General features: G+C 41.5%; 1 protein-coding gene across 2 annotated transcripts in view; it reads right to left on the reverse strand.

Annotated features, from left to right (window-relative positions):
• The window catches only part of slc4a10b (solute carrier family 4 member 10b), a 41,522-nt gene that overhangs the window by 7,726 nt on the left and 6,335 nt on the right, over nt 1-27,461 (reverse strand). For both annotated transcript variants that reach the window (XM_031298525.2, XM_031298520.2), the window contains 23 exons: nt 23,592-23,673; nt 21,886-22,038; nt 21,603-21,741; nt 20,988-21,148; nt 20,577-20,762; nt 19,285-19,373; nt 16,894-17,051; nt 16,545-16,632; nt 15,113-15,259; nt 14,907-15,010; nt 13,811-13,985; nt 13,518-13,651; nt 12,934-13,179; nt 12,710-12,815; nt 12,131-12,292; nt 11,769-11,882; nt 11,490-11,651; nt 11,071-11,322; nt 10,800-10,868; nt 8,267-8,440; nt 8,046-8,165; nt 7,858-7,922; nt 7,615-7,734 (listed from right to left, as the gene is read on the reverse strand). In XM_031298525.2, the coding sequence (XP_031154385.1) occupies nt 7,659-7,734; nt 7,858-7,922; nt 8,046-8,165; nt 8,267-8,440; nt 10,800-10,868; nt 11,071-11,322; nt 11,490-11,651; nt 11,769-11,882; nt 12,131-12,292; nt 12,710-12,815; nt 12,934-13,179; nt 13,518-13,651; nt 13,811-13,985; nt 14,907-15,010; nt 15,113-15,259; nt 16,545-16,632; nt 16,894-17,051; nt 19,285-19,373; nt 20,577-20,762; nt 20,988-21,148; nt 21,603-21,741; nt 21,886-22,038; nt 23,592-23,673 (3,162 nt within the window). In that variant the 3' untranslated portion in view covers nt 7,615-7,658. The remainder of the gene's footprint in view (nt 1-7,614; nt 7,735-7,857; nt 7,923-8,045; nt 8,166-8,266; nt 8,441-10,799; nt 10,869-11,070; nt 11,323-11,489; nt 11,652-11,768; nt 11,883-12,130; nt 12,293-12,709; nt 12,816-12,933; nt 13,180-13,517; nt 13,652-13,810; nt 13,986-14,906; nt 15,011-15,112; nt 15,260-16,544; nt 16,633-16,893; nt 17,052-19,284; nt 19,374-20,576; nt 20,763-20,987; nt 21,149-21,602; nt 21,742-21,885; nt 22,039-23,591; nt 23,674-27,461) is intronic.

A 27,461-nucleotide genomic window follows, 5' to 3' on the forward strand; every position in this document is an offset into this window, starting at 1 on the left:
TGTGGCAAAGCGAAATATCTGGCTCCACATGTCACAGCTACCCACGGAGGTCAGATGTGAGCTTCTGTACGGCCCCATAGCTCCCGATGGTCTATTTGGGCCTCGCTTACAGACAGCCACGTCCCACCTCCACCAGGCGACCGAGGAAGCTGAGTGGCTACGGCGGCTTGGCTCCTGGAAAGCGGCTCCCCATCAGCAGTGCCACCGCTCCACCAACCGCCATAAGAGGAAATGCCCCACAGCCTCTGCTGTGGCTGCGCCTTCCCAGGCTTCGACCTCCGCTCCTCTGCCTGCCCCCCCACAGCGGCAGCCGGCCCCTGACCGGCAGGTTTCACGGGGCCGAAGGACCATGAAGGCGGCTCCCACCTGGTCAAACCCGCCCCCGGAGCCACCCAGCAAGCAGCGGCGACGGTGGCAATGACGGGGCGCGGGGAACGTCTGTCCCTCCACGGTTGGAAACCGGAAACACAACGGCCCTTTTAAGGGCCACTTCAGTCTTTCTAAAGAGCAGTTTCCATTCAACCGATTAGCCCTTGTTCCCACTGAACATTACGCTGATGTCATGACAGATGTTCCCCACACAAGCACACACCAGGTCACCGCTGCTCGCGGAGCTCCACCGCTCTCTCACTATGCAGACAGCGGGAGCATACGCCCACCCGCTACATTTAGCGCCGCTCAGTTATCCTCCTCCCCCCGGCTATGCCAGCGGGATGAGGACGACGATGACCCGCCACCCTTTCGACAGGCCCCTACCATGGGCTGGGCGACACGATCTACTCATGTCTCGCCTAGCTATGTCTGTAAACAACACACAGACATGCGCGCGCCCGCTCTCAGAGCACAGCGCGGCATGGATCAGGCTGACACACATGGACTCGTGGATGTCAAAACTGATATCACGGGGCTACACACTCCAGTTTGCCTCCCCCCTGCCTCGTTTTGCGGGCGTGTTGGAGACAACCGTGTCATCCCGGGCAGAATCAGAAGCCATGACGTCAGAACTACGGGAACTGCTGTCAAAAGGAGCAATTTCCCGCGTTCCTCCGGGGGAGGAGAACGAGGGATTTTATTCCCGCTACTTTCTCACTCCAAAAAAGTCAGGCGGGTTACGCCCCATCCTAGACCTGTCCCAGTTCAACCGGTGCGTCATGGAGCGTCCATTCCACATGTTGACTATCAGACATGTGTTGGAATGCCAAGAATGGTTTACATCTGTGGATCTGAAAGACGCATACTTTCACATCCAATCATTCCCAGACACAGGAAATTCCTGTGTTTCTTTTTCCGTGGGGCTCATTTCCAGTACAACTCTACCGTTCGGTTACTCACTGGCCCCCCGCACTTTTTCCAAGTGTATGGAGACGGCGCTTCAGCCGTTACGGAAAAAAGGCGTCAGAGTCCTGTTTTATCTGGACGATTTGCTCATCCTGGCTCCCTCTCGGGAAACGGCGGCGCTGCACACTGTGGCAGTTCTGCAGCACCTGCAGACACTGGGTTTCGCCATAAACTGGCAGAAAAGCTCATTGGTTCCCACACAATCGATAGTTTATCTGGGCGTAGTGCTAAACTCGATTGTTATGAGGGCCAGACTGTCAACACCAAGGCAAGACGCGCTGCTCTCTCTCCTGTCGCGCACCACGCCACGCGCAAAGATGTCAGCGCTGTCCGTCATGCGCCTTCTGGGCATGATGTCCGCGGGCTACATGGTGGTCCCCCTGGGGCTTCTCCACATGAGAAAAATCCAGAGGTGGTTCTTCCGTCAGCGTCTCGACCCCATACGTCACAAGTGGCGAATGCTGATCATTCCTCCTTCCCTACAGTCGGACCTGTCATATTGGGGGAACCCCCGGACCTTGTCAGCTGGGGTTCCCCTGGGCAAGGTGAAGTCATACGTGACAGTGTACACGGATGCGTCCCTCACTGGCTGGGGGGGAATGTGCGAATCACAGGTGGTGGAAGGAGAATGGCCACCCCCCCCCTCTCCCACACATAAACTGCCTGGAGTTGTCCACGGTGCTGAAGGTTATGAAACACTTTGCCCCGGTGGTAGCAGGGAGACATGTCGTCGTACAGACAGACAATGTTACTGCAGCAGCGTTCATAAATCGCCAGGGCGGCGTAGGTTCGGCCCAGCTATTGGAAATAGCCAGGAGCCTGCTGTCCCTCAAGGCTGTTTACATCCCCGGGATACTAAACCGGGCGTAAACCAGACCTAATGTCGGGGGGAGGGCCCTCTCACAACGAGTGGAAATTGAATCCCACTATTGTTCAGAAGCTGTGGAGCAGGTTCAGGAAAGCGGAGATGGATCTGTTCGCCTCATGAGAAAAAACACAGTGCGCTCTGTGGTTTTCCTTGAGCGCATGGGACAATCCCTCGGCGTGGACGCTTTCTCCCACCACCCCTGGCCCAGAACCCTCCTATACGCTTTTCCCCCGGTCCCTCTGATTCCTCGTCTCCTGGAACGCATCCAGGAGGAGAATCTGTCGGTCATCTTGGTGGTGCCGGAGCGCACGAGCGCATCCTGGTTCCCGACACTGGTTCAGCTGCTGGCGGGTCCCCCCTGGCAGTTGCCGTGGCGCGAGGACGCCCTGTCATAGCTGGACGGCGCGATATTCCACCCCCCGGTGATAACCCAGCGACTGTGGGGCTGACTGCTGAGCGGGAACGCTTGCAGAGGTTAGGCTTGCCTCCTGCCGTGGTGCGCACTATTCAGAGCGCGAGAGCCCCCTCCACAACAGCGTGTTAAGGCCGTTTCACATTGTACGCGGCATGCGCTGCGCTCGCCGTTAGGTTTTCCTATTCCCAACTATATTTGTTGTGCTTGCCGCTAGGCTCAGCGCAAATTTACGTCATACATGCGCCAATATTTGAATGCACGTCACGTCTGCGTCCGGTGTTTACATCAGACGTGCAGTAGGCTACATGCAACATTGTGTAGGATACACAGTAGTGATTTGGTGGAGATGATGTTTCTGTCTTTGAAACATAGGAAAGCCTTGTTCCGTTTGTGGATCCACGTGTGTTCGGTGTTTACTTTTTTTCTTTTTATTCAGACACATCACAGCGCAAAGTTGAACCATGTTGAACTTTGACCGCGGCATGCGCAAGAGCGGCCAGCTGCAAAATGCCGCTTGCGCTGCGCTTTGCTCAGCGCAGTGGCAGACCAGTTATTGCGCGCGCAAGCCATTGACAATAATGGGTTTCATAGCGCAGCGCTGCCGTTTGCGCGTACAATGTGAATGGCCCTTTACGCAGCGCGTTGGTCCGCTTTCCAGTGCTGGTGCACGGAGAGGGAAACAGATCCTATATCGTGTCCCCTGCCTCTCGTGTTGACTTATCTCCAAACATTGGTAGATAACGACCTGGCTCCGTCCACAGTCAAAGCCTACGCAGCGGCCATTTCATCCTGCCACGAAGGCTATGGAGAGAGAACGGTTTTTGCGCACCCCCTAGTAAAGCGTTTTTTGAAAGGGGTCAGACGACAAAAACCTGCCGTGCGCTCTCTCACTCCCCAATGGAATCTGGCCCTGGTGCTTCGAGCTCTGGGAAAGCCTCCTTTCGAGCCCTTGGCACAAGCCTCTCTCAGGTTGCTGTCCCTAAAAACTGAGCTTCTCCTTGCCCTGACGTCAGCCAAGCGAGTGAGCGACTTATGTGCGCTGTCAGTTTCACCGTCCTGTCTCTCCATTAGAGGGGACGGGAGCGCAGCCACCCTACAGCCTAACCCTTCTTTCACACCGAAAATTTTAACAAATTCCTTTCGGTCGAGGGTTTTTTCCCTCCAGGGTTTTTTCCCCCCGCCTCATAACAACGACGTGGAGGAGGTTTCCCACCGATTGTGCCCGTGCGTGCGTTATCACAATACGTTTTACGCACGGCAGACATAAGGCGGACACAACAGCTGTTTGTACACTATAGGGAACACTCCCAAGGAGCGGCCCTGTCAAAACAGCGTTTGTCTCACTGGCTGTGTGAGGCTATCACTCAGGCCTATAACACGGAGGGGGCGGAGCCCCCCCAGGGCATCCGGGCACATTCTACAAGGGCACTATCGGCATCAACAGCTCTGTTCAGAGGCATGTCAGTAGCCGACATCTGCGCGGCGGCCTCTTGGGCATCCCCATGCCCTTTCATCCGTTTCTATTTGCGGGATATGTCCGAGTCCTCTCTGACTCACTCGGTCCTATCCTCACTCAACAACGGATGATGCCCCGTCGTATGTGGGCCGGGTGCCGAGAGGAGAGCAGCATCCCACATATATGTGTAGCTTATGTATATATGTACATATGTATATATATTTGTCGCTATCACACATACTCTCTCACTGCCATGCACGCCTACAATCATGATATGTGCCACTGCATGTGTACTGCCTGGGGTCCTCCCCCCCCTACTCTGGATGGCTGGGAGGGACTCGGGCGTCCCATAATTATCAATCATGTACTACCCTCTAACGGATTATCTGATACAGTCCCCTGTCAGTGCATGAGAGAGAGAGACAGAAGGGAAAAAAAGTTTAGTCTATGTTCCACTGTGGGCTCTGGGTCGCAGGTGGCATTGACTACATCAGCTTCGCCCTAACCCAATAGCGTGGCTTAGAGGGCGAAGCCTATATGAAATAGAACGATAGTTACGTTATTGTAACTCCAGATTCTATGAGTATAGGCGTAGCCCTCTAAGATTCGGGCCACCTGCTCCAGTTACATTAGCTGAAGAAAAAGCTTATGTTGGGAGCAGAGCTACGGGTCCGCTCTGTTTATATACAGTATTTGCGGACGTAGTTGAAGCCCGAGCGGCACGCTAGGGCGGGAAAGAAAATCTTCACGAATGCGCATGCGCGAAGGGATAAACCCAATAGCGTGGCTTAGAGGGCTACGCCTATACTCATAGAATCTGGAGTTACAATAACGTAACTATCGTTCAGTGCCAACAGTCTGCTGAATCTCTCAGCTCCTCTTCTGGCTGGTGGTATAGGGCCACTGACAAACACCTCCACGTTTAGAGAGCTGACTGTGTTCAGCAGATCCATAAAGTCACGATTCAGCACTTCAGACTGTTACTTTACAACATCATGTGACCCTATATGCAGTATAATGTTTTTCACAGTTAGGTGTGCTGCCACGATATCCGGGATTCTTTGGGCCAAGTCAGACACCATGTCTTTGGAAAAACAGAGTATTTTGGTGTTTTTACTGCTTTTTACATCTTTTACAGCAGAGTCACCCACAACCAGAGTTTGAGGCCCGCTTTCCCTGTAGCTTTTTACTTTTTAAATTGCTCTCAGTCCTTACCCTGCTGTGTGACGATGAGACGCAATCCAGGGCTGCAGTGGAGCAAATCTGTTATCCACTTGCATACTCGGTTGTTGGGGAGGCATTTTGCTGCTAATTTCCCCTTTTGCAGCTGTCCGCGGCTGTGTCCTACTGAGAACAGGGGTTGAAGAGGCGCTCTGCCTGGATGATAATGCAGGCCAGCCGTTCATATCACAAATCTCAGGGCGCTGTGCCCTGCCCATTAGTCGTCCTTCCATTTCCCAGGAAAATGATTTACTCTTAGGCTTTGCACCAATAGTGTTCCAGGTAGGACTACCACTTGTTGATTTATTACCCGTTCCACAGCCTTCCTGTTTCTTTGTAGTCTTGTTGGTGCTAATTAGTCGTGTGTTAGCATACTTTTGTCTATTGTTTTGGGTCCATTTTAAAGTGGTGTCATTCCCACATGATCCGTTCACTTCCACGTTTACTTCTAACTGGTGAATTTTGGTTTCCAGAACTGCAATCTTCTGAAGGAGTTTGTAGTAGTCATCCATGGAGAAGGGAGGCATCTTGCTGCTAATTAGCTTTAGCTAAGTACCACGTTTCCAGACACTGTAGGACAGGCTTGAGCTATTGGTAGGCCACGCTCATGCAGAAAATGTTGAAATATGGCAATAGCATACTATGTCTACAAAAAATGTATAGTCCAGTGATTTATAAGTTTCCAAGAGCCGCTGCTCATAGTTTCTCTCAGAGGAAAAGCAAGATTATCAGCAGAAATATGCAAGCAGAGGCAGGAGCAAGCAGCAAAGCGTCTGCACTGTAAGAATACACTATTCGTCGCACTATAAATACAGATGTTAAAATAGTAATTGATAATGAAACAATTGAAAGAGTCTATGAAAATAAATTTCTGGTTGTTCTTGACCATAAACTCTGCTGGAAGCCACACATTAAATATCTGTGCATGAAGATGGCCAGGAGTATTGGTATATTGAGCAAAACTAGATACATCTTGAACAAAAATACATTACATACTCTGTACTGCACACTTATTGTACCATATATGTTATATTGTGTGGAAGTTTGGGGAAATACCTACAAAAGCAACTTACAAAAAATGTGCGCATTGCAAAAAAGAGCAATTAGGATAATAAATCACATCGGGTATTATGAGCACACCACTCATCTGTTTTTTAATTCACATTTGCTGAAATGTATGGGCATTGCTATATTCAAAACTGCACAATTTATGTTTAAAGTTAAAGAAAATAATTTACCTTGTAACATACGCGCAATGTTTAAAGTAAGAGACGGGGGATATCATCTAAGAGGTAATTTTATGTTCAAGCAACCTCTTGTGCGAACTACTGTTAAAAGCATGTGCGTTTCAGTTTGTGGGGTGACCTTATGGAATGGACTGAACAATGACATCAAACAGAGCCATAATATCATTCAGTTCAAAAATAGATTGAAGACATCATTACTTGACCAATACAGAAAAGAATAAACTGAAACATAGGATTGGAATTTGTAATTTAAAGATATTGTTGTATATTATTGTATTGTATGCTGTATTTGCATATCTATTTACTTTGTAATAATATGATTTTGTGAAATAAGGGGCAAGACCAAATAAGCTATTTGCTTCCGCCTGCTCCTTCTCGAACTAATCCTTTTTATATTTTTAATTTTGTTTTTGTTTGTTTTTTGTTGTTGTTGGTAAATTCTGATTGTTTGTGTTTTATTTAATTTTTTTTTTTGTCTTGCAACATTGTTGATTGTTCAAGATAAATAAATAAATGATTTATGATTTATGCTAAGCTAAGCTAACCGGCTTTTGGCTGTAGCTTCATATTAACAGTACAGATTTAAGAGTGTTATCAATCTTCTCGCCTAACTCTCGACAAGAACGTTAATAGGCATATTTCCCACAATGCCTAATTGTTCCTTAAATCTAAAATTCAAAAACCTAAACAACTAAATGATAGTTAATCTACAGTTTGTTGGACCTTTTTGGTGCAAAACATTTTGTTAGATGTGCCTGACTTTTATAAATACTCTCATAATGCTTTCTAGAAATATTGCTGTAAATTAAAACAGCCGCAGATATAAAAAACATTCCACAAAAACAAGAAGCCAAAGATTTAATGAGCAGCCAACCTTGTAGATAAAAACGACTGTAGTAGCATTTCCTTATTGGAATGTTTACCTAAGCTTATTAGTGCCCACGCCTAGTGTAGACATAATAATTAAAGAAGTTGGTTTTTTTAATGTATTTTTAATCTCTGTCAACACAAAACTAACGATAAGCTATGAGTGAGTATACTATATATTCAACCATGCAAAAAGTCTTACCATAATGTTTAGAGTTGAGATGTTTTGATTATTTCTCAAATGTCTTAGCTGTTCGCAATCCAAGTATTTCCAAAAGAACCTTTTGACATTTCATCTGTGATATTGATGATGGGTATTTCTCTGTGAAAAGAGGTGACAATTTACTTGCTCGTCTTTATGCAACAGATTAAAATGTGCTGTACATGAAATGGCATTCAGAAAAAAACTGGTGTGTAAATTACTTGTAAGTAAAATATAACTTACCTGCACCCTTCTAATGGCACTTGCACTACTCCTTCATCTTCTGCCAATATACTCTGCTCCTCCTCCTGAAGGTTAAATAAAATACAGCTTAAATGCATATCAATATTTATCAAGTTACTCTAAATGAAATTGACATGCATGTTGTAATAAAACTGTACATAGTTATTTGTTTATGATGGCAACAGCACCTCTTGAGCATCCTCAAGCTTCTTCTTCTTGCTCTCTGGCATGAGGTCATCCAGCCAGCTCAACTCCCTCTTGGTGAAGAAACAGTCCATTAGCTTCCTGATGAACACCAGAGCCAACACCTGCAGAATTGAAACACAGAAACCTCTGAGTCCACAGTAAACTAGAAGATTGCTGCCTATGTTATCGTCCTGCTGATGCTATAATTGAAATGTTTACGCACCATCATGGGAAATACAATGGCAGCCTTGGAGGTCTTGATGACCCAGAGCATAATCAAACAGCTGAGCTGGATGATGGTGAAGAGGTGCACTTTCCTCAGGGGTACATGTCGTAGATAGATAAAGTCTGGCTGGTGCTTAGCTGGCATGCCGAACAGTTTCAGACGGTCAAAGAACTGGAGAGGATAAATGATAAAACAATTCTTGAACCTCATTATTTTTTTGGCAAACTGGGAGGCAGTTGAAACAAGTTGTGACAATAACAATGATATATCATCCCCTTTAAAGCTGATATGGCAAACATGTTGGCAAAAAGTTGCTTATTTACACATCCAGCAGATACAGCGCAACATTATCATTAATTAGAGTCCACCTGCCCAATGTAAGTCCAATATTTACTCCTTTAGATCTGGTTTTGGCCTCTACCAACTCCTGAGTGAAATATCTGGCTCCCTAGTCAAGCTGTGTCCGTCTGCTGTTTGGTGGTGACCAGGTACAGTGGGTTTTCAGAAAACAGCTGCCTGTAGCAGCCAAAGATGACTGTATGAGAGTGATGACAGTGAACCAAAACAGTAAAGTCACAGGCCTGACAGCTAAGCAATTAGCTGAAACTCGTTATAAACCTCTGTAAAGCCAAGGGGAGCTGCAGATTCAGGTGATTATTCTCCGTAGTTTCATCACTGCTAGCGACCACATTCACATTTTTTTCACATTGTCAGTTGATACATTGTTATCATAAAATAGAATTACCACCATGCAGTTCAAGTTGCAGATAACTGTCTGTCCAGATTCATATAAAATAATATCTTTCACTCGACCATCCCACAGAGTCTTTTTTAGCAGTTTTGTCTCAAGTATGTAACTAAGGGATAAATACATCTAGGGATAAATACATCTAGTCCTACAAAACAGATCTGTAGTAAAGACTTGTGTAATAAAAGGTATTAAGTGTATTTCTTGGTAAAATGAAATTATCACTATATTGACTGGACTGATAGAGAGCTTCGTCAAATGGTGCAACGACAATATCCTGAAACTCAGTATCAGTGAAATATGATCACAATCCCCCCTTCTTTTTCTGAGTTATGGCGTTGAATAATGGCCATAAAAGCATTTTTACGGAACATTATGATATCACAGTGAAGTTGACCTTTTAGATATGAAATGTCATCACTTCATCATTTTATCCTATTCAACATTTATATTTATTTTTTAAGATTATCTTTTGGGCATTTTCAGCCTTTATTTTGAGAGCACAGCAGAAGACATGAAAGGGGAGGGAGAGAGGGAATGACATGCAGCAAAGGCCCACGGATCGGAGTCGAACCAGGGCCTGCTGCGTTGAGGAGTAAACTCTATATATGGGCGCCCGCTCTACCAACTGAGCTATCCAGGCGCCCATTTATGTGAAAAGTGTTTTATGAGGTGACCTTGACTTTTGACCACCAAAATCTAATCCGTTCATCATTAAGTCCAAGTGGACGTTCGTGCCAAATTTAAAGAAATTCCCTCCAGGCGTTCCTGAGATATGGCGTTCACAAGAATGGGACGGACAACTTGAAAACCTAATGCGCATTAAAATACTGATTAGAGCCACTTTAAGTTATCTCATCTATCTTAACCATTTGAAAGGTGTTACAACAACCACAGGTACATATTACATGCACATGTGATGTAAAAGGTTCCTAAAACCCAGAGAGAATACAGTTCTGCAGCAATTTTATGATCTTTAAGGTCTTCATTTTGGCAGCCTTTTTTAACAAAACAGCTCTTACAAACCGACAATGCATTGCCTCCTCAGCATCAAACAGCAGACAGACACACACTGTTAATGACTAGCTGGGGGACAGTCCAACATCTATCGAGCTAAAAGTTGCTCTGTGTCTGCCGGATGTGTAAGTACAACAAGCTGGATCCCATTGAAAAAAAGCATAGGACTCCTGAGCAATAAAGATCTTTATTCCAAAAAGTGTTTGTCTAAATATAGTTTTCAAAACCAATAATAGAAAGTACTTTTAAGTGAAGAAAATAAGAAGTAAACTGTGCAATTAAAGAACAGCCAGGTGTTCTCTAAATGTTGGGAACACACTAGAGGCCAATTAACACATTTTATCTGGGCAGCCAGACAATATAGAGATGATCCCCTATCATGGCTCGCTGAGAATTAACTGTCTACACAGATTATCCGGTAGGAGCGTCTACAAATTAAAATGTAACCACACTGGCCAACTGTCTGTCAAATCTTAGCCATGCAGATAATCTCAAAACATTTTCATATTTACAACCGAAATTCTGCACAGGTCTGTCACAGGAAGTGTGTGATAATCACATTAGGAACTAAACAAATAAAAGCTGATAAAACATATTTGTTGTTATGTGCGAGATGCTATTAACTTGCAACATCAGTTAGATTTGGTCCACTAAAACCAGTCAGTCATATCAAATGTTATAAGGCAAGGTGTTATCATTGTGTTTCCTCATCTATTGATACATTATACTGTGAGATAAAAAGATGCATTAAATAGAGTATTTTACCTGAATGCCTCTGAGAGAAGATGCTCCCATGTAAAGGAATACTCCATACAACACAGGCATAGGAATAAACTGAGGAACAATAAAAGGGTTGTGTCAGTAACACAATTATATATGCCAGGAACTGCTTTATTTTAGCAGGAATACTAAATGATGAAGCCCTGAGAAATGTATAGAACAATTACAGAGGGATTTTTTTCAATCACACTAGATACATACAAGAATAACTGCACATGGATGAAAATGCCCAAATAATAAAAAGACAGTGCCTGACCTTCAGCACAGATGTCATGAAGACAGAGCAGCCCATGAGCGTGAAGATCATGAGGCCGGTAAAGCGTTGCTCTCTGATGCCAAGGAACTTGGGCACTTCCCCAGGAGCTGAGCACTCCGACTCCAGCTTCAGGCTGTTGACGTGGCTGATGGAGAGGACGGTGGCTGCCACGAACCAGGGCAAGCCCATCAAAGAGCACACACCGAGCATCACCCCCACTATGAACAGATCCAGGTGGTACCCACAGCCTTTCTGAAGGGGGAAAGCACTACTAAATAAAGTTGAAGTTGAGCAAATTTTGAAGCACCTTCAGACATCCTGAATTCAAATCAGCATGTCTACAAGATGCTATACAGTACACTAAGTAATCTTAGTATTGCAGTCTGCAACCAGGGTTCCAAGCTGGGATGCTAAAGTACCTTGAGTTTGTGTTCCTTCCTGTTGATGATGACAGCTGTGATCTGCTGGTCCATGAAGATGAGGATGGTACAAAGCAAAGCCGGGACCACTGTAATGACTGTGGTCCACCAGGGGTTAGGCCCCAGCGGGTTGATGAACCAACCTCGATCATCTCTGGTTGGCTGATAAAAATAAATTTAAAAAAGGTTTGTTGTTGGTTAGACATAATTAGCAGCTTGTTGAAAAATTATGTTACTCCGCAATTTGTTGATAAAATCTTCTTTTGCGGACTACCTCACCTTAAACACACTGGGAACCTGTAGTTTTGGAGAAGGGATACCTAAGGCATAGTCGATTAATACCATGGTAAGGATGGTAAGGAAAACAGAAAAGTCACTGATGATGGATCTCACCTGATAGAAATGAAAACATATAAAAATGATTCAGTTTCATCTATTTTACCCAAAGTAAATGCAAACAAAAGGGCTAAAGGAAATGGAGCTCCTCATTTTTCAAATGTCCTTGTTTCTATTATGCAGTATCTATATTTGACCACTAGAGTGTACCACTGCACTAATCCACTATGCAGCTGTGGTAGCTCTGTCTTCACGCTTGGATCATAATGCACTCTCAAGTAATGATAATGTGTGAAGAATTGTACCTTTGTGGGAAAGTAATTGCTGAACTTGAACTCCTTGAGGAAGGCGGACATGAGGACGGTGGAAAAGAAAAGAATGACACACCAGAAGAGGACATCAGGGACGTAGGGTCCATGAGGACCGCAGGCGCTGCCCACAAACTCCCCTCGCTTTTCAATACAGTCCTGCAACAACAGATAGAGGAGGCCAGAGCTACTTATACTCATCATAAAATGAGCAATACACAAGAATCAGCAGACTCTAGGTTACAACAAATATGTTTTATTATGAGCATCAATGTCCACAGAAAACTTAACTGAGTACAAACAAAATGTGCTTTTATAGTGATTTGCAATGAGTAATCCACTATAATCCAGACCACATGCCCTTAATCTCCTCCGTTCAGTTTCCTACATCTGGGAGGGCATATGCCACTTTAAGGTGGAAAACCTAAATGCACAGTACTCCTTTCAGTCTGTCTTTGTGTAACTCAATAATTCCTGCCCTGGTGTGCGTATAAAAAAGCGTTTTGTTTTTTGTTTTTTATTCTTGACTTTTTTCCTACTTTTTTCTTTAAAAAACCAAGTTGTCGGAGGTAGTACCTTGGTCTCCAGTGCTTCCCAGTAGATTTCTGAGGCAGTGACGTTGGTGGTCTCCCAATATTTCAGGGTGCCATTGGTGGGGTCAGAAGGCTCAACACATGAACATCTGTGGAGGAACATGAACATCTGGGTGACTGAATAATCCCTCATCTGTCAGGGATTTACAGTACCTCCAAGAAATGTATTTAGTACAGGATATTGTGTGAGAATTAGTGTTCACATACGAGTACATGGTGAGTTTGTCCAGGTTGTTGTTCTTGTTAAAAGGATAGTGGTCTCCCAGGTGGATAAGTTTCTCCAAGGCCTCATAGATGAAGATGATGCAGATGAGTGAGGCGAAGGCTTCCTCTGTAAAACGTGTGATGTAACAAACGAGCGAACTGGCATCCGTAGCCACCAGCACGATACAGAGGAAAGCTGTCCACAGACCAATACAGGTTCTCAGAGACAGATAGGACAAGCCATACTCCCTATGTGGAGATTAAAGAGGAAAAGTCACAATGGGATAGATTTGAGATCAAACTACATCATATATTGATTATTTACTGTCTGTAATGTGGTGGATTGGAGGAAGTCATTATCACAGTGAAATGAAATGGTCTTTTGTCCATACAATCAGAACATTTAATGGTCTATAGGGAGGCCAGATGTTTGCCAGATGGTTCATTCATGTCCACACAAGTTATCCCACAGCAAGCCGATAAACTTTAGACAATGTAATCACAAAATGATGCAATGTTTAGATTAAATGAATAGTAGATTTAAATGAGATGATTTATGTGTACAGTCACATAAAAAGAAAACATACTTGCAAAATTTGAACAATATTTTTTCAAATACAAGCACTGGCCCCGTGCTGCCCAGGATGGTCAGGGGCTGCCCCGCAAACAGGGAATAGGCTATTCCAGTCAGTGAGGCTCCAAACAGCGACTCAATTGCACTCTGGGGAATGGGAAAGGACAGAGAGATTATTGATGGATAGTTACCTTAAAAATATTCACCATATTGAACTACAACTGTCGTCTGGTTTAATGTACAGCAGTGTACAGCTAGTCTTGGCAGAACACTGTGAACATTTAGAGGAAAAGGCATGTGATTTACTATGCGTCCTTCTGTTGCCTCGCCCAATAGTCCTCCAAAGGTGATGACAGGGGACATGCAGGCACAGTAGAGGAATAGGAAAGAGGCCACACACTGTAAACTGAAAGCATCAGTGTAGTCGGACAGGTAGTGGGGTGCCTTGCGCTTGATGTCTAGAAAGAGACCACCAAACCACCTGGAAACATAAAAAGGAAATTTGTCACACATGAAATTTATATTTTAAAAAGCCTACTGTAACAGATACCCTGATTTTTTAAAACAGCAATATGAATTTATTTTCACTTTATTCTTAAAAAATGTGCTAAAATAATAATTTTTCTCTTTTTCCTTTACTTGCTTTCCCTCCATTGCCGTCTTCCCAACGTGTGGCTTAGTGTGATAGGCCCCTACCATAGAAAAGTGTAGCTGCAAATAGAAATCTCCAGGCAGGATGTTTCTATGGAAACCACGTTATGACTACAACCACAGTACAGACCAAGTTTACCCAGAAATGGCCAATCAGCATTAGGTGTACAGTTAGTAGAAAAGTGATATTTTTTCCCGTTTACTGGCTTGATTTTGAAAAGTTCTGTGTACATTTTAGACAGCATATAATAAGGAAAGACTGATGTCAAATTACCCCAAGAACAATGTATTATCTCAAATAATACGTATTTTATATTTTAATTTACATACAATTATTCAACATGCCAAGCATTATGTAGTGCCCTATATCAGCATTTGTATACGTTCAATTAGATACATTCTTTTTCTCTAAGCACTGATTTTTTCATAACCCAATTGAAAAAGCAGGCTTTTAAAATCCCTTATCGTATTTAACTGCAGGCACAGTTACAAAACATAACAAAATAAATGTTGTGCTGTGTGAAGCTGTGCAATTGTAGATAGATTATCTTCAACAACGTAGTGAGCAAATGAGTGGGCTGCATGCTGTACTGCCACAGCACTGCATTTCCAGAGTTTAGTATGAGGCAGTTATTTATTTAAAATAATATTTCTTCACTTCTGTAAAAAAAGACTTCATTCTATTCAACTGGTGATCAGAATTCACTTTAAACAAAAACACTGCCCGTTCTTTCCCTTTGTGATTCCACACCTTCCAGTTCGCTGCAGTTCTGGACCCCCGTGGCCACCTTCCTCCTCTTCCTCTTCGCCCTCTACTAATCCGTTAGGTAAAATGTTACTTTTCTTCCTCTTCTCCTGTTTAACAAACAATCCACAGCAAGTTGGGTTCTTTTTCAGGTACAAAATCTTAACAAATGAAATCTGAAAGAGAAAACCAGCTAAACAATTCCTACAAACCTGAGAAGGTACATTTTTTGGTGGCTCTATCCGTATGGATGGGTCCCACTCTCCTGGAGGCAGGACTGTCACTTGATCGAGAAATTCATCAATTCCAGCAATCAGATCATTGCGGTCTTTCGCTTTATAGGCAACATCATGGAAAACCTAGAGACAGAAAAATAGGGAAGGTTAATTAAGGCTACACTCCTGACTCAAACCTTGACTGAATGCAGTGCAAGCAGGGCTGCCCATGAGGGGGTAAAAAGAGGAATGCTTTCTGGGGCTCAGCCGCTAGGTGGGGGGACATGGAGGCCTGCAATAATCATGTTCATCCTAAATATAAGCAATGAAAATCAAATTTTATTTTGAACCAACATATATATATATATTCACCATTAAAACAAAAGTGAACATTGCATGTAGTGTTGCTTTAATAAAGTGTAGCCTGTTTCTCAATGAAAACCCCCTCTCCTGGAAATGGTATGAGTCTTTTTTGTGCGCCACCAAAAAACACGGTCGGCCGATTTGGAAAAACAAATGTTCCCTCTGAAAAGGATATACTGTACAGTGATCATGAACACTAATGGAGTTGCTAAACAGGATTTATGACATGAAGCTTGAGCGCATTTATAATGACATTTGCATTGCACTGGGGCTATTTAGCACTATACCAGTAACTATGGCAGGAGGAGAGAGATCATTCAGTAAACTGAAAATAATAAAGAATAACTTGCACTCCACAGTGAGCCAGGGGAGGCTTAATGACCTGGCAACACTTGCCATTGAGTCTGAACTGCAACAGATGGACATTAAAAACATTATATAAGACTTTGCATCCTGGAAAACAACAAGTAAGATGACTGCATTAGAGGCAAAGATGAAGCCATAAGGTAAGAAATTGCATTTTCTACTAGGAAATGTTTGCCAACCTTAACTATCGAACAGACAGACACATTCACACTTGTATCTTTGGACTTACTTAACCCCATTTGCAGAACATACTACACACACTTAGGACCTGCTCACTATGAAACAACAGTGTTAATCACTGACTCACAATTATCCACTATAAAATATCCAGTATCATCAAATCTACAAATTCCACAGAGTGTATAACAAAGTTGGACTTTGTCAAAACCCATCTTTTCCTTCTCAGTGATGATGGATGGCAGCCTAAATCCCAGACAAAAAGGAGGACATGAGGGCTGACTAATCGCCAAAAGCATTCGATAAAAGCTCTGAGCTGTGTTTCATGCTGAGAAATGTTCCACCACTTCAGGAATTTGTTCAGTTCTGCTGGACTGTGAATTTATGTAAAGTGCCTGCAGAATATCTGAGTGTGACATCTGGTTGACATTCAAAACAATCCACACTCTTCAAAACATTAATGAATAAATAAACCCTGCAGGATGCTAACATGGTAATGAGGTGTTCTTTAGTGAATTCTTACCTCATCTGTCATGAGTGTTGCAATGGACCTTCCAATCTCATGATACTGAAGCGCTCTACCCAATGGCCCTAAAAGAATAAACAGAAACCTAAAGGCAAAAACAGAAAAAAAAAAAAAAAAAATATATATATATATATATATATATATATATATATATATATATATATATTTTTTTTTATTTTTATTTTTTATTTTTATTTTTTTTTAAATAAATTAACAAATTAAATCTCAATCAGAACCAACTAAGTCTAACTAACTAAATCTACTAAATGTCAAACAGGGTTCAGCTGAGTAAATAAAATATATTTTTGGCTTATTGAACTGGTTAGTTGAATTAGCCCACAGCAACCTTGTGGCGATGGGGACTTCAGCCAGCCCACTGAGCATGACTGCCGGTGAAAGGCGGACAAATGCCACCACCGGCTTGTTCAGAAATTCCAGCTCTCCCACTAACACGTTACACGCCTCGGCCCCTGCCGGGATCTTCTTCATGAAATGAAGGTCTTTCTGAAAGAGGGAGTATAGTGTTTAGAATATCATATAAAAAGGTTTAACCTTTTCCAGTGGTTAGCTTAGTAGTAAAAAAAGGTCAATAATGCATTCTATAAATAAGTCATTAATTATGTTTATCCTCACATTAAGCCCCAAATGAAATGGTTTGACTGGATTGTGGAGTCTAAATACAGTCCAGCTGTCCAGGCTTTGTGCAGGATGTGAGTCACAGATGTGTTAAAATAAAATATTACAAAGGATTATTAAAATATAGATGTTAGTTTGACCTGTTGCCTAATATTTTATACGGATGGCAGTATCTTTCATTTCCCAGAAGTATGATGTTTATAAGCGTATAAAAGCTGACCCCGACTATGAAACTGATCCTCTTACAGTAGCTATATATGCTTTACACTCTTTTATGAAGTGGAACTGCATTGTACAGAACATTTTGGAATATTAAAAGTGTTGCTTTTTCAGCAATAATTATGTGGAGTTGACAAGTGTTGTCTGACGAGTTGTTTGTTCCTTCATAGAGTTCATGTAGCCCCAGTGCGGCTGTTTAGAACCAACCAAAAGAATATTTGGGATGTATTGATGAGCCATGTCTTCCATAAATACTGTTATGGTGCTGATTTTTGAAATCCCACAGTTAATAGTGATTATTTTGCCGTGTGCATCAAGTAAATAATAATATGCAGAACAATATGCAGCTGCTGCAAAGGGGGGATTTTAATTGCAGCTGTGTTCATAAATATATAAGGTGCAATATGGATGATTAGGTACATTCAATTCAACAACTCTAAAAAACACACTCCATATAAGCACAGCACATTTCATTAATGTTTAGGAGAACAGGACAAAGCACATGAAACAGTTATTAACAATATTGGACATTGGACAAAAGATTAAACCCCTATACATTATGCAAAAGGTATTGTTTGCTGCATGTGGTTGTCTAATGGCTGTAATACTTAGCATGGTTATAATCCTAATCCTTTACTAGATGACCTTTCCATTTAAAATACCAACAAGGACCTCCTGTTCTATGTTCGAAACACATAATTAATATATCATATTCGCCAAATATGATTATTTAGTAAGAATTACATTTGGGCTACTGTTACAGATACAAAACTATACAGTATCTTGACAGTTCCACAATACAATACCCACTCTGACAAAAGTGCAATCAGTCCCTTCTGACGTTAAAGTTCTCATATTATGCTCATTTTCAGGTTCATAATTGTATTTAGAGGTTATATCAGAATAGGTTTACATGCAAAAAACACCATATTTTTGTTGTACTGCACATTGCTGCAGCTCCTCTTTTCACCCTGTGTGTTGAGCTCTCCGTTCTAGCTGCCGAGTGAGGCATCACACTTCTGTACCATCTTTGTTAGGAGTCACACATGCACAGTACCTAGGTCAGAAACTACAAGCCAGTCAGAAGCAGAGTATGAGGGCGCGCCACGCTAGCAGCTAGGCGAGCATTATAACGTGTGTAACAAAGTGACGCACGTTCGTCACGGAAGTAAAGGCTGAACTACAATAGAGCTGCTTGTGAACAGTGTTGTCTGTTGGAGATGGTAAGTGCCTTTGGGATGGACTTTGGGCTTTTTCACTTTGTAAACCTATAACATGCACAAAAAAAGATATATAACACAATAAAGGAAAGGGAAAAAGCCAAAAAGCTAAATATGAGCACTTTAATGCACAATCTTTTACATAAGTAAAAGTATCAATACATATAAAGATACTTAATTACAAGTATTAATACCAGCATTCACAATGTTACCTAAGAAAAGTATTTTATTATTCCTAACATTATGCAAATTATGCTTAAAGTATCAAAATATCTCATTATGCAGAAAAAATGGCCCCTGTGACAATTATATATTATAATACTATATTATTATTGCTGATGCATTAATGCGTAGGCAGCATTCTTTTGTGTTGCAGGTGGTAGGTGGCGCTAATTCTTATAACTTTACATATTGTTAGGTATTTTATCTATAACAATGTATAATATTTTATAAGATGATGATATGTTTTGCATATAAAATCTTACTTTACAAATTAACTAGTAACTATGGCTGTCAAATGTATCTCTCTGACATGTGAAGTAGAAGTCTAAAGTAGAATGAAATGGAAATACTTAAGAAAAGTTTTCGGACATTATGCCCATAACTTGAGAAACACAGTACTGTATATATTAAAGGGATTCTGTACAGTGTGTGTACTCTACCTTGCTGAAATCCACAGAACTGTTCTCTTTACTGACGTCCCCTTTCCCGTCTGGACCCGCTAACTGAGACTGGGAGGCCGTCATCTGACCTGGATAATCCATAAAGGAGAATTATGAATAAATTCCAAAATGTCTCAACATTTCAGCAACTGATGATTTCACTAAACGTTATGAAATTGACCAAGTATACATAATATCTCTAGAATATCTCTGTGTGAGGATCACACACAGATCCCAGAGGACAACGTCTACCGGTGCTATTGTGGATAAATCCACAAAGATTTCACTGTTGCTGTCTCAAAAAACCCAGGCTCATGTTCATATGATTACTGCCAAGCTGCCTGGAAAGGTCTGGCCTAATTTCTGTATTCATTACACATCAGGGTCAAAAATGAACACTAATTATAGTGTTTAATACACTCAACTACAAACATGCCGTGGAGCTTATCAGAGATTGTTCCTTTGAAATAAGCTTATAAATGCCACACCAGTGAAATTAAAATACTAATGATGTCCCACCAAGATGTCTAGTAAACTAGAAAATTATTTAAAAAACGGTTTGGTTTGTTCTGCGTAACTAATTTTGTCATGTGGAATTCTGGCAAACCTGAAGCTTAAAAACGTAGTTGGCAATGCTATAGGCATGTAATGCTTCCAACTACAAGCATGTCCTGAACTAAATTTAACCCAGAATTCAACCAAATATTTCTTGTGCTGTGAAGATCAACCGCCAACAACTTTGCATATTTATAGAATGTACTTTTGCACATTGCTTTTTAATCTCCTTTTTAATTCAACCACTTCAACCCAACAAAAACAACCTATTTTAAGTTGCCAGTATTAACATGAATCATGAGAATATTCCCCTCTACAATATGTTTTTTTAAGTATAAGCTGGTAAAGGGGCAAGAGCATATTGTATAAACCAGCACCTGTTGACTTCAGTGGGGCTGTGGCAGGTGGGTGGGCAGATGGTGGGTGGTGAATAGAATCAGGAATGAAGAGAAGATGGAACATGCGCAAGTTAAGACCATATGCATATAAGACACATACACATATTGCACATTTACAAAGCATCTACACTTAAACACCACTGACCACATTCATTACAGAATCCAGTAAAGCAGTGATCCCCAACCTTTTTGATTTGTGACCCCTTTAAAACAAAGTTCTACTTTGGACTCCTTCTCACAGTTTGCATACAGTATTTTAACATGTTGTGGCCAGTTCAACCAAAGACTGATTCTTCCTTCTCAGAATGCTTCATTCATTAAATATTTTTTTTTCCTCACCATTCTTGTCCAGGTGGATCTCCGATGTCCGTCGACCCATGTCAGCAAGGGAGCGTACAATTGGCAGGCGATTAGCCAGCTTCTTTTGGTTTTGGTGATGGTGCTGCTTCAGCAGTGTTTCACGCACTCTCTTTCTGAGCTCATCTCCCAGTGGTGAATATAACTCCTGGTGGTCCAAGACCATGTCTAAGGTAGACAATGACAAGGTATTTGGATACATGTTTCACAGTTCTAGTTGAGTGCAACTTGAAATCAATGCATCAATTTATTCCTAGATTTCGCAGTGCATCGTTAAGAAAAAGGAGCCTTACAAAATGTAATAGTCACTAAGACAACTTTATCTGAGTTCTTAAGTTGACAAAAACAGCAACTTTGTCACTTGCTACAAGTGTGTCTCATTACAATGGTTACCTGCAATCTCTTCAATGGTATTAGCCCTCATGTCGAGCAGCACAGTGCTGTTGATAATGCAGCTTCGCAGCTCAAACAGGCTGTGCAGAGACAGAGTGGCTACGTAGGGTTTACTCCATCGCTCTCCTCCATCCTCCACATCCTCCTCGAACTTCAGCCACCTGTAATAGGAGTTTGAGTACCAGTCAGGAGAGAGGCTAGCCGATGGCAAACTGGCCGGCCATCTGTTCTAGCTGCAACAACAACACTCATTCATTGTGGGTCCCTCTCTCCTCACATTAGGCTCATTTACCTTTTTTTACTCATTGTCTCGCATCATTTTAGCAGAAGACCATAATTCATATGATAAATAAATTCTACATCTTGATTAACATTGACAATTATCAAAGAAAGAAAGTAACAACAAGTTAATTCCCCAAGCAATTACAACAATGAATTGTGATTACTTAATGTAATGAAAACACAAACATTAGACACACAGACACACAGCTACATCTCTCATCAGTATAAGTGGGATCGTGGGCATGACTTGTCCATTCAATCAGAGCTTTTAGTAAGGACATGTAGGTCAGGTCTTTGTGTAAATGCTGCGATGACATGGCAGTCTAACAGTACCTGGCACTTTCCCTCCACTCCGAATCCTCTCCATCCCTTACACAGATTTCATCCATCTCTGTGAAGAGGTCATGAGGAATATGCTCCTCATCATCATCCTCAGTACCCAGCAGGAACTGCACTCTCTGGGAGGGAGTGTCTGGGAACACAAGAAATTGCACTGAGTGGTTTAAACTGAAATGGTCACACTAAGTATTTTAAGATAGTAAGAGATAATGAACAAAAGTAGAAATATTTTTTTTCTATGATATAATGTGTGCAAGTTCATTACTGTAGTTAATACCATAAACAGGAGACTCTCTACCCTCCAACAAGGTGGGGGCCCGGTCCATGCTCCTTTTCTTGTGTTTGTTTCCATGGTGATGGTGTCTGCGATGGCTGCGGTGCCTGGTACTGCCCAAAGGGACGTGGACCCCGATGTAGAGAGTCCTGTGGCCTGGGGACACATCACACCACAGTTAGAGGACTGCAACGTGCCTGTCTATGTGTCTGTTTGCATGCTTGTGATAACCATTATGATTTCACTGATCATGATAAAGCACTGCTTCTTTGTTACACCATCAAGCTTTATAGTATTTATCATGGGTTTCCTCCATCCTGAGTGTTTTTTACTGTGATGAAGTGCATTGCTCAAATATGTAATAAAATGTTTATTGCTGCTATATAATGTACCATGCCACATTAAGCAGCAAGTTAATACCACCTATTATGGCTGTACAATGAAATATTATCAGAAGAAGCCCTCTTTAATAGTCTACATCATGATAAATCACCTTGTCCCCAATTATGTGTAAAATAATATAGGACATATGGTGGACTCTTTTGGGTCCATGCAAATAAAAGTTCAGACTATAATATTGTGTGTCGACTTCATACTTGCTATATAAAAACAGAGGTTAAATTAGTGATCTTTTACCGACAAACAATTAATATTGAATAAAATTGAATAACTGTGTTCAAATGAGCTCTGAACTAAACCGGTTGTGTAGAAAAAAACATGTCTAAATACTTATTTTGGTCAGCAGGGGCATATAATGTTAATGATGAATGAAACGCAGGAAAAAGTAATGATACACAAATATTGTTGAATTCTTCAATTTGTATGGCATGAAATTACAATGTGATAAAGTGAGGTTATAGTATATAGTATGGTATAGTATCTATTTACAGTATCCTTTTCATGTAGGCAATACATGACAGCATTCTGCATGAAGTGAGTGCATATGGCTTTGACAATTTTAATTTTTTTATTTTATTTTTTTACTTTTCTTTTGCAGTTTGGTGGGTTGTTTTGTGCTATTGAACTCTGGAAAGAAACTGCAAAGAGGAGCCTAACAAAGAGCCTTTTACTGACCTAACGATACGTTTTTAGTTTGGGTGCAAAGTTCAGTTCAGTTGAGTGTCATCTAATATGGAAAGTTGTTTCCAAACCTACTTAAGTGATGTGATTAGTGCACACACACACACACACACACACACACACACATACAACAGCCACGCATGAGGAGCACAGTACCCACACTTACAGTGTCATATTATATATAAAGGCTACCTGTATTATTTGATAAATTACTGTAGTGGCTTGTGTTTCCCTTAAAGATAAAGGTATCAAAAAATGTTGACAAATTCATACTTAAAAGGCTGAATCCTTTTAATTTCACTTAAAAGCTAAAACTGAAAAGCTTTGTTATCTGTGTCTATAGATACAGATGGGGAAAGCTGCTGGCCTTTAGTTAGCCAATGTTACAAAATCATACTGTTTGTAGCTTGTTTTGATTGTCCATGTTTTTCAGTGATTATGAAATTGCTGATACAAACTCAGCTCACCCACAGTTTCTACCTCCCACTCTGCTCTTGTATTTTAACTTGAAAATAGCTGTCAAGAGGAAAGCAGCCGTTTTATGGAGAGAGTGGGCAGACTCAGCTACAGCTGCCGTTTACTGCTTGAAGCTTGTTGTATTCCAGATGCAGTTAGTGCAGTCCAGGTACCTTCAAGATCCTCCTGCTCGAAGTTGGTTCCCTGTTGGGACCGTGTTCCTCCTCGGTCCACCACAGCCTCATCATCATTCCTCTGTTGGACACATAGCGGCAAACACAGAAAAACACATATTCAATATTATAGACATTATAAAGAGCACAAGTCATACAATATCTTCATACAATATCTTATCTTAGCTGAACTGGAATATGAAACAACATATCTTCCAGTATGTATCCTGAACTTTGCATGAAACAAATTTTATGTTGACTTGGTGCTGCCTCACAGTCAAGGGAATTATGAATAAACACATTATCCAATCGAATGGCGCGTTGCCACGGACACAAATTACATGTCTCATTTTAAAGAGGAAAGAGTATCATCTTCGTCCAAACAAAAAGCTTTTTATAACGGGAACAATAAATGACCCACCTACAATTATACTTCTGTTTAAGGTGCTTCCTTTGCAGTGACCTGTATGACTGGTAATGGGACCCGAGCGCAAAAGGTGAATCACTGCTTGAATTGAATTACAAAGTTAGGTGAAGCAAGTTTGTACTCTCCTTAACTGGCTGTTTTTTTCTTTTCAATTTTATCACTGATTTATCCATCATCTTCTTTTACCACCCACACTTATCCAGTTACAACTATACATTACACTTGTTCTTAATTAGAGGAGAGAGAAATAACAATAAAAAACTTAGGCTGCATTCCAAATAAACGAAACCGTTTTAGGAGTATCAGCTTTGATATTATGTTACTAACTCATTGCAACAGGCAAGCAAGTTATACGACACTGGTCCACCTGGAGGTTATCCAAGTCATGGTTTATTTAACAGTCCACACATACATTCATATATGAGAGCATCAGAAAACAAGCATTGTTAAAAGAACATCATCTTTAGCTCAGAGCTTTTGTCAGATTACAAGACAGAATACTGAATGACCGCTGGTTGAGTACAAGAGATTTTCCATGGACCGTCCTGTCCTACAGAACCACCAGACTGATACCCCTCAGAAGTACTGGACACCCGTCCCACATGTGACAAATGTTATTAAACCGTTCCATCTACCACACGCTGCAGAGCGGAGGAGGGTCTGGCTTGTCCACATAGCATTCCGGGATGGGAGAAAAACGTGCTCCGGTTTATTGGCATTTCTTTAAACCAATCACAATCGTCTTGGGCGCCGCTAAGCTCCACACAGAGCCACAGTGCCGCTGCAAAATCGCCTTTGGAAGGAAGTTGTTTCGAAACTTACATCGGTGAAAAGACATGCATCCGGCGGAATTTCCTGAGGCACCGGAGAAATCCCGGAAGTGGAACATCGAGGATATAGACGCTCGATGGTGTTTTTTGCCCCCAACTGCTCCTTCCAGGCAGCGCTGCGACCGCTGCCTTCAAGGCACCTAACCCTAACCTTAACCTTAACCCTAACTAATCATAACCAGTGCCTAATCCTAGTGCCTAGGCAGCGCTGCCTGGAAGGAGCCATTGGGGGCAAAAAACACTGATAAACAATATAGACTTATAAACCATTAACCACAACCAGTTACATTTTTTGACAGCTAAACAAGAGATAGCTTAGAGCAGATGGACCTACTTTAGATCTACTTGATTAGAGTCAGATCACTGAGAGAACCAGCATTATGTGGTGTAAATATCGGCCTGCTTATGTAATACTCATTGAAGAAGATGAGGGGGAGTAGGCGGTAAGAGGGAATCTGTAAAACCAACAGAAATCATTTAACAGTGCATGCAAGGATAAAAAAAACTCAACCCCTGCTTTCACCTGTTTTATAAAAAAAAAAAATATGTGATTCATTAAAGTTTTGGAGCTTTTCAACATTACACAGATGAATCTTGAATCTGAACATACAAACACACACACACACACACATACACACATGTATTTATGGCCACCCACATGAGAATCATTTCTTAAACCATGGGAGGCTAAACTTCATAACAGGCTTTATGGAAGGCACATAATGTACCTCTGACATACAGTATTAACACACCTAAGCTAACTGTTAGCTGGAATGATTTTAGCTAACATCTTGGCATCCAGTTACCTACATTTGCACAGCCAGCAGATGCGGTGCAGCAGTAGCTCTGTTTTGGTCTTCACCAATATCTGGCTCAAAGTCTTTTCTCTTGTAAAACCGAAAGATACCATTTGAAAACACTTAAGATAAAACACAAATATTACCTTTGCTTCGCCAATTGGCACTGGACGGTTGGTGAAGAACCACATTTGTATTTCTCCAAATAGCAACAAGGGGTAACAACAACAAAAGTCCATACCACACTCCAAAACGAACTTCGACAAGCGGCACAAAGGTGAGATCATCAACAGTATTTTTTGGTTGTTTTTTTTACTAGATTAAAGACTTCATGAATGTGAACTAACGTTAACTGGTTGGTTTGGTAAGTGAACAGCGCACAGCCACTAACATTATAGCATGATGCTAACAGGTTACCATACTAATGCTAGCAAGCTAAAAGGAATTCAGTTATGTTGTGGACAAAGAGTTTATAATAATTATATAATATAATTAGGGCTGTCAATCGATTCAAAAAATTAATCTAATTAATTACATACTCTGTAATAATAATTACTACTATAATTGCATTTTACACTCTGCAACAATAAATGCATACATAACAAATACAGAAAGCCACCATTACTACTGCAAACATTCATCAAACAACTAACCTTTTTGCTGAACAATATGTGAAATGTGTGACAAATAAACACTCCTGGTGTTGATTAGTACACCAATGGTATGGACTTTTAAGAGTAAAACTCATTTGACACTGTCATTTATTTTAAATCCATGCAGCAACAGCTGGGATTGAGAATGCAAAACAAACATACAACAAGAGAGCTCTGCAGAATCAACCCTGTCTCCTGGAAAGCACTTTTTACAGTAGGTATTTTTTATCCTTAAAAGCTTGCTTGATATCATCTTTTCCTGGAGCCATCTTGACCACCATTTGACCATCAAGGCATTATGATAATGAAGGGCACTGCAGTTCACAGCTGCAGTGCCACATGTGCTGGCCAGGCCACAAGGCTGATGTTGATAATCTGTCTACAGATACACAGGGCATGGATCAACATCCCTTCTCAGATTAAACCGACAGTATTTGTTACTAAAACACCAGACGCATTAGCCCATATTAAATCTGCACCATGCTCACAAACCTGTATGTGAAATAAACTGTAAACACCTGTGTGTAACATTACTGTAAATTGGACTACAGTTGGTTACATTCTGCTACATCTAAAAATAAATTAAATTGCATTAACTTCTAATGGTCCATGTAGGTCTGTGTCCAGTCATTCAATTATTCAATTTAATTATTCAATTTAATTCAGAAAAAAGATATGTTGAGTGAAAGTGATTCAGAGATAATAACCAGGTTCATCAGTGACAACAGACGGACTGTGGCCTACCTTATATGTATGTACAGTAGGAGTGAATTGACATTTGTTTCCTGCATTTTAAAAGTCATTTGTCAGTAGGGTTGGGCATCGTTTGGATTTTAACAATTCTGATTCCAATTCCGATTCTTCCTTTCGATTCCAGTTGTTATCGATTCTCGATTCCGATTCTTTGAGGGGTGGAGTGGAAATGGGTCACATGCCTATTTTCACAAATAAGAGGAAAGTTTTATTTTGTTTCAATGGTGGTTTAAAGTTTTACCAAGCTTTTTCAATGTAAAATAAAGCCACACTAGAGCGCTGCTTACTGTGCTCCATGGCTACAACACAACAAGCACCTGGCCGCTACAGAAACCCAAACTTGCGCATATTAAATTGGGAAGCGATGATCAAATTTGAAACCAAATCCTCTAAACGATTCCAAGCGATTC

The sequence above is a fragment of the Sander lucioperca genome, chromosome 8 (assembly GCF_008315115.2).
Source record: "Sander lucioperca isolate FBNREF2018 chromosome 8, SLUC_FBN_1.2, whole genome shotgun sequence".
Taxonomy (NCBI): domain Eukaryota; kingdom Metazoa; phylum Chordata; class Actinopteri; order Perciformes; family Percidae; genus Sander; species Sander lucioperca.